We start from the raw sequence: 7,674 nt of genomic DNA, 5'->3' as shown, positions 1-7,674 counted from the left end.
TTCTAGACCAGGCTAATCGGTATGAGTGCTGATCTCAATTATAAAATACAGTTGGTAATTGTGGTGATACGGTTGGCCTCTGATCTATCAATGAGGCTAGTCGGCACGTAAGTTTGATCGGCTACAAGAATCAACAGCCATTTCAACCAATTGTCTTAACAATTTCCACCAAACTTTGTAAGATTCCGCAAACGCATCAGTTTTTTGGCTATTATCGGCTCCAACCCAAGATGTTGTTTAATGTATTTTCCAATCACCTCTATTGGTGATTGGACTAATGGGTATTACATTTATATTAAGAACCTATTTGCATATCTAATGAAAACCGAAATTGTAGACCAGCTAAAATTATTGCAAGACGAAAGATCTTTGCACAATCATCTTGGTAAATTAGTTTTAAGTTTTTCGGGCCTTTATTTTTTTTCTGTGTCTTTTTTTTATTTTTAAATTAAAATTCGAATAGTATTTTTTTCGTTTTTTTTTTTTTTTTTTTTTTTTTTGTTTAGCACTGATGTAGACTTTGCAGAGGGCCGTTTCGAAATATTTTCTTATATTTTTTAATATTAATTGTTAGCTTGCTTACAAAATACTCGGTTTTTCACCCTTTTGGATTTTATTTTTCATTTTGTTACTTTCTCTCCTCTCTGAGTTTCGTTTGTCTTGTATAGCCAGTGTGGTCTAAGAGTGTATCTTAAATATATATATATATATATATATATATATATATATATATATATATATATATATATATATATATATATATATATATATATATATATATATATATATATATATATATATATATATATATATTATATATATATATATATATATATATATATATATATATATATATATATATATATATATATATATATATATATATATATATATATATATATATATATATAAAACACAATACAGAGTAATTCTAGAGATGGCACTATAATTTACTAAATGAGCAAGAACTTCCCTGTTAAATTTTCAACACCTTGGCTAAGACTGCCCGTCAAGGTTGGACGATATTGGATATCGATATATCACATCAAATATCGATATCAAAACGTAAATATCGATATCGAACACGATACTGTTTCGGCTTTTTCTTGTATCTACCGCTGAACGTCCAGCAGAGAAGATCCAACATAGAAAATTGTTTCGTAAATGGCCGAGAAGAAGAATAATATGTTCAACCTATTGACTGATACACAGCATGCACAGCTGTACCCATTAGTTGGTGATTGTAATCTGTACCCATGCACAGCTGTACCCTCTATTACAGTTTAATATTTTACTTTTTCTAGTCAAATTGTAGTCATTGTTGCCTTTTTAGTTGATCCCAGGACTCTGAATTTTTTACCTTGATCACTAGTAGATGTCGATCCAAATTCCTGAGACTCGGGTTCAAGTTTACATAGAACCAAAATGCTGAGAAAAGTTATCATCGAACCATCTTCAAGTTTGGGAAACAAAAAAGGGTCTGAAATGTCAACCTGCTTCTTATTGTCACTTCGTAAAGCAGTTTCAACTTCTAAAAAGAGAATGAAAAGAGATATAAAAGAAGTTTGACAAGAATGTATATACATTTTATGAAAAGAAAATTCAGTAGATACAGACATTTCAGTAAAAACAAAGTGATGCATATAGAACACCTTCTTCTTTTACAAAATGATTTGATTATTCAACCAAATAAGTTTCCTCTAAAGTTTATACGGCCGCATTTTCCATAAAAACCTTATATACCCTGGGGCCTAGCTTACCCCATGTAACCTTACCCTAGGGCTCTGAGGGTTTTATTAACGCCTAAGGCATTTTGATATAATCTTTGTATTATCTTGAGGACAATGGCTATCTCAAATTTTTTATCACACACATTTTAGTAAAAAAAGGCGTTGAGGGGGGGGGTGCCCTCTTATCGTTTTGACTATTAAAATGGAGAACTCGAACTTTAAATTCCCAATCAAATTATCCCCCTTCCAAAGTTTATACGACCATCCGCTTCCAAAAAAACTTATGTGCCCCTGGAGAATAACTTGACCCCAAGATTTACGGGGCTGTGTCAACCACAGAGACATTGCAATATGATACATGAATTATTTTGAACAAAATGGCTATCTCAAATTTTGATCGAATTCATTAGGGAAAAAGGGCGTGGGAAGGCTAGTTAACCTCCGATTACTTTTGACTCTTAAAATGGAACTAGAACTTTCAATTTTTAATTAAATAAGCTCCCTCCCAAGATTATACGACCACTCCTCCCATAAAAACACTATATGCCCCCAGAGCAGGGCTTACATCACTTCCCCCGGGCTCTAGGGGGTTGTGTCGGCCCCACAGTGTTTGTTGACTCAGATTTGGACTATTTAGAGCAAAATGGCTATCTCAAAATTTAGGTCTGAAGCATTTGGAGAAAATAGAGTGAGGGGGGGGGGGGGGGGCTAATAGCCCTCCAATCACTTTTAATTCTTACAAATAAAGTATAACTTTCAATTTCCAAACGAATTAGCCCCCTTCGAAGTTTAAACGACTTACCCCTTCCTTAAAGAATTTATATGCCCCTGGGCATAATTTTCATCTTGTGCCCCCCCAGGCTCTGGGGGGTTGTGTCGGCCCCAAAATTTTGTTATCTGATCTTTGTACTATCTTTAACAAAATAGATATGTCAAAATTTTTATAGAATTCATTTGGGGAAGAGGGCATAGGAGGGGAGGGGGAGGCTAGTTACTCTCCGATCATTTCTCATACTTAATACGGGCACTAACAATTTAAATTCCTAATCAAATTAGCCCCTTCCAAAGTTTTTACGACCACCCATTCCAAATGTCGCAGGGTATAGCTTTCAACACGTCTCATCAGGCTCTGGAGGGTTTGTGTCGACCCCAGACTTTTTTTTTATCTGTTCTTTGAACTATCTTTAACAAAATGGATTAAACGGGATGTATTTTAAGAAAAGAGGGCAAGGGGGAGAGCTAGTTGCCCTTCGATCACTTCTCACCTTAATAAGGGCACTAAATAATTTTAATTTCCATTCAAATGAGCCCCCTACAAAGTTTTTAAAACCACTCCCAGTGTATAACTTTTAACACATTCCCCCAGGCTCAGGAAGGTTTGTGTCGACCCAGGAGTTTGTGTAATCTGATCTTTGATCTCTAAAAAAAAAGGATATCTAAATATTTGATCGGATGTGTTTGCAGAAAAAAAGGGAAGGAGGGTCTAGTTGCCCTCCCATAAATTTGACTCCTAAAAAGGAAAAAAGAACTTTTAATTTCCAATCAAATAAGCCCCCTCCAAAGTTTATACACCAACCCTTCCATATAAGCTTAATATACCCAAGGGGTATAATTTTCAACACGTGCCTCCGGGATCAGGGGAATTTTGTTGACCTCAGAGTTTTATCTGATTTTTGAACTATTTTGACCAAAACGGCTATCTCAAAATTTTGATTGGATGCATTTGAGGAAAAGAGGGCGTGAGGGGGGCGAGTTGCCTTCATATCTCTTTTTATTCTTAAAAATGGCACTAGAACTTCCAATTTCCAATCGAATGAGCCCCTCCCATGTTTAAAACACCACACTGTCCATATGAAGTGCCTCTGGAAAAGAAAAATTTGAAGCCTTATGGCTTTTTCCATAGACAACGATAAAACATTGCCTTTGATAATATTGCCGTGGTGTGTACTTATTCAGGAGTCAAACGAGGTTACGTTTTATGCTCATCTATATGGATCAGTTTGATGGACTTTGTCCAAAAGAACAACATAAAGACTATAAGGGAGCATGGAATCAAGTAGAGAAGGAAAAACTTGTCCCAAACATAGATTATGGTGATGATTTGACTGTCCTAGTTGAAAACGTAAGCAATATGAAAGATTTTTTTGAGGTTCTGAGAGTTAAGGGTCCAAAAATAAGTTTGAACATTAATGTTAAGAAGACTAAGTTACATTGAATAAAAATTAATGAAAGTGAAGAGTAATACTGGGTAACGAGAAGATGAATCAAACAGATAGATTCACTTACAAGGGTCTTAATATTACTAACGATGGTGGATGCAATGGAAATATTAAGGTAGAATAACCTCGCCCCACGGTGTTTTACGGAAATTAAAAAAGTTTGGAAGAATAGAAAGATATGTCTGCAAACCAAGATTAGAAAATTGGAGGCTAATGTGCTAACAGTGGTCGAGTATGGGTCGGAAAATTGTGCGGTACGAAAGACGTAAGAGGATTTATTAGGGTTTTTTCCAGAAAAACTTTGAACAGATTCTTTTGGGCACCCGACTGACTGACCGTATTTTGATCAGCAAACTGTACAAACAATTTGGTTCTATTCAGATCTAAATTATTTGGAAAACGTATTGCTTTCCGTTTCTTTTCACTAACTTCAAATTTCTTGATTTCAAAGTTATTCAATTGGTTTCAATAGAGAAGGATATAATACAAAGATCTATTTGTTAAAAAACTTTCAAGGCTCTAAAAGCTTCCTCTTTTTCTAGGTACTTTCCTTCATGCTTGTATGTCGTTTAATTGTAGACTATTAAGTGAGATACCAAAATTTTTTAGCGAAGCTAAAAAAACTGAACATACAAAATAAACCTCAGATTCTATCTGCCATAAATAGAAAGTCCAAATAAGACGAAACTGTCCTATTATTTCAAACAAATTGTTTAACCAGTATCAACCTTTTTCCTTTTTCAAGTCCAAGCACAATGATTTTTATGATGGATGGGACAAATTATTCACCATTTTCCTTATTTTTGGGAACTAATGAGAACGTTTAATACTAGCGCGTATCCAAAAACTTTGTTAGGAAGGGGGAATACCACAATTATTTCAGTCTAGTAGAGCTAAGATTGTTTTGTTACTTTCATTTTTAGACCGTCTTAACGTTTCAAGAAATATTTCGGGAGCGTGTTTCAAACCCAGCTTGCTTTTCCCCTAGAGACAACCCTGGTAAATACTGAATAGTAAGCATCTACCAGGTTTAGTAATGGGCTCTAGTTTCTGCAGAGATTCTTAGTCTCCCTTATCCCTTTACTGTAAGAGTCCACTGACGGAAAAAATTTGGCCTTTTTTTTACTTGATCCCTATAAAAGTAAGCAAACTTGGCAGCTCCAAGCTTCTGAATATGCTAATTAGAATGTACTGTGAAAAGTGTCCCACTCTGAAATCCTTACCTTGATCAGTAATAGACATGGAGCCCAATTCCTGAGACTCAGGTTCAAATTTACATGGTACCGAAATGCTGGGAAAAGTGCTAATCGGACTATCTTCAAGTTTGGGCAATATAAGTAGATCTGAACTGTCAACCTGCTTCTCAATGTCACTTCGTAAAGCCTCATCAACGTTTAAAAACATGAAATTAGAAGGGATATACAACAATTTCAACAAAAATGTATATACATTTGAAAAAACAGTACTCAGTAAATTTAAGCAAAGATGTAGTTCCAAAAAACAGAGTATTTAAATAGAACACCTTGTTCTTTAGAAAATTTTATGTAGAGAGATCCCCCAAAAAATAGAAAACAGAAGTTCCGAAGCCATGTGTGGCTCTTTGGTCTTTTAAGTGCGGCTCTGGTACAAACATCCACGGAAGGCGCAATAAAATTTCCACTAAAAAAAGAACTTGGTAAGAAAAAGTTGCATTTGAATCTGATGACCTCATTTCTTCTATAAATCGAGAACATAAATAACTTTTTATTTAGGCTAAAAGATTTTAAGAACAAAAGTAGATATTTTGAAAAGAATTAAAGTTACCATTATTCTCCAGAACTATTAAAGATAGAACAATTGTAATTTTTTCCAATATAAACAAAACAGCATATTGAAGATCTCAAACAGGTTTCGGCTTAATAAATAGCGACTGACAAGTTTTGTGACATAAATGATGCAGCACAATTTCACTTTTTGTAAGAATGTCTCATTCATTGCCTAAATAAGAACTTTTAGGACTCTTACTACTCAAAGGTCAGACCCGTGAGAAGTGCTGTAATCGAATGTATAGATAAGCATCATATTCCCCTCGATAAAAATTGTGCGGAAATAAACAGATGGGGCCGAAAGTAAGACCTAAGTAAGAAAAAGGGTTTGTTGCTATTTTAAAAGAACATCAATCACGAGATACTTATTTGCCATTTCATCATTCATCAAAGCGCATCGGACCCCTCGTCCACAAGATTTTCAGGAAGAAAATTTGTAAATTTATGGAATTAGCGATTAACAGTTAGAACATCTGAGATATTGAAGTTTTATTCCCAAGTAAAAGAGATATTTGGATTTGAATATTATTTTAAACTAGGATTGACAGCGGAGACATTAAGTACTTGGTTTTGGATCCGGGCGAATTGCCTGCCACTAAAAATGAAAAAAGATGATGTCCAAGAAAAAGGATGGCCCCAGATGTAGATTACTCTTGCCCCAGACGTAACCTAGGTATTGATGATGTGGCCTATATTCTCGACGAGTACCAGCAACTTTCTCTTTTAAGGGAAAAGTAATTTGAGGATGGTAACTTGGAGTTCCCGGGGATCCTGCAGACGACTGTAAAAAGGACAATCAGGCTGTTATGTAAACATATAAATGAAACGTTGACATTAATGACTGAAACTTGATTTTTTTTTTTCTTACTGGGGGGGGGGGAGTTACGGAGTTTATATTAATTTTCTTGTGGAGTATTTTTAAGAATACTGTGCTGCATGGCATATTTCTTGGCTTATAATAAATTATTTTTATTATTACCATTATCAACTCCATTTTAGCCAAAGTTCTTAATCACTGCCAATTCAAATAATTTTTATTTAAAATGGAGAGCGAGTACACTGATTTTCTGCTTCATAACAAGGTACGTTGGTTATCTAGACGGAACGTTTTAAAACGTTTCGTGTCCCTTTTTCAGAAGTTAATGGATTCCTCCTTGAGAAGGGCGTTCCAGAACTAACAGACGATCAGCGGATCCAAAAGTTAAATGTCATGGTAGATGTTACATTTCATATAGATCAGCTTAATCGTAATATACAGGGGAAGGAAAACTTAATTTTTTGAAGTCAGAAGAAGCAATAAAATTCAAAAAAAATATTGATTTTTGCTTTGAATGACCTGGAGAAGAAAGACATGAGCAGTTTCAACACTTTGAATAGCATTCCTGACTCTTACAATCAGCTGAAAAACTTCGTGTTTGCCGTTCTTTCCCTTTTCGGTTCTGCATGTATATGCGAAAAATTCTTTTTTAAGCATGAACATTATCAAGAGTAAACTGAGAGGTCAACGAGAACTTGGAATCATGCAAAAAGTTAAAAACAACAAAATAAAAACCTGCCTGACTTAAACTTTACAAGGAGATGCAAGTATACTGTTCTCATTAATAAATATTTTATAAGTATAAAATTTAGTTTAATTTAGTGTACTACTTATTTAGTGAAAAAAAGTGGTAATGTGTATTATCTGGTACACACCCGAGAACAAACCTGTTTTATATGTCTGTATTAAGAAACAATTGGCTTACGCTCAGTGGAAAACAAGCGGGTGACAGAATATATAGGATTTATATAATTTGGGCTATATATTTACACACTAAGGGGGTTAGGGTAAAGTATTTGGACAGCGTGAAGTTGGAAACGAATTCTTACTTCATAATATGCAGAATAATTATGCAAGTATAACACATTTTGCATACATACCCG

General features: G+C 34.6%; 1 protein-coding gene across 1 annotated transcript; it reads right to left on the bottom strand.

Moving 5' to 3' along the window:
• Positions 1-1,360: 1,360 nt before the first annotated feature.
• On the bottom strand, positions 1,361-5,353 carry LOC148938730 (uncharacterized; the record flags this gene model as incomplete). The annotated part of the gene is made up of 2 exons (XM_089107584.1): positions 5,173-5,353; positions 1,361-1,531 (listed from the first exon to the last, which is right to left on the bottom strand). Coding segments are annotated over exons 1-2 (352 nt in total), but the record flags the coding sequence as incomplete, so codon positions are not given.
• Between the last annotated feature and the right edge of the window lie 2,321 nt (positions 5,354-7,674).

Source organism: Artemia sp. Qi Xiang Cuo, unplaced genomic scaffold (genome assembly GCF_049724085.1).
Source record: "Artemia sp. Qi Xiang Cuo unplaced genomic scaffold, ASM4972408v1 HiC_scaffold_2998, whole genome shotgun sequence".
Taxonomy (NCBI): Eukaryota; Metazoa; Arthropoda; class Branchiopoda; order Anostraca; family Artemiidae; genus Artemia; species Artemia sp. Qi Xiang Cuo.
Note: the sequence above shows the minus strand (reverse complement) of the source record. Positions and strands in the feature narration are given on the sequence as shown.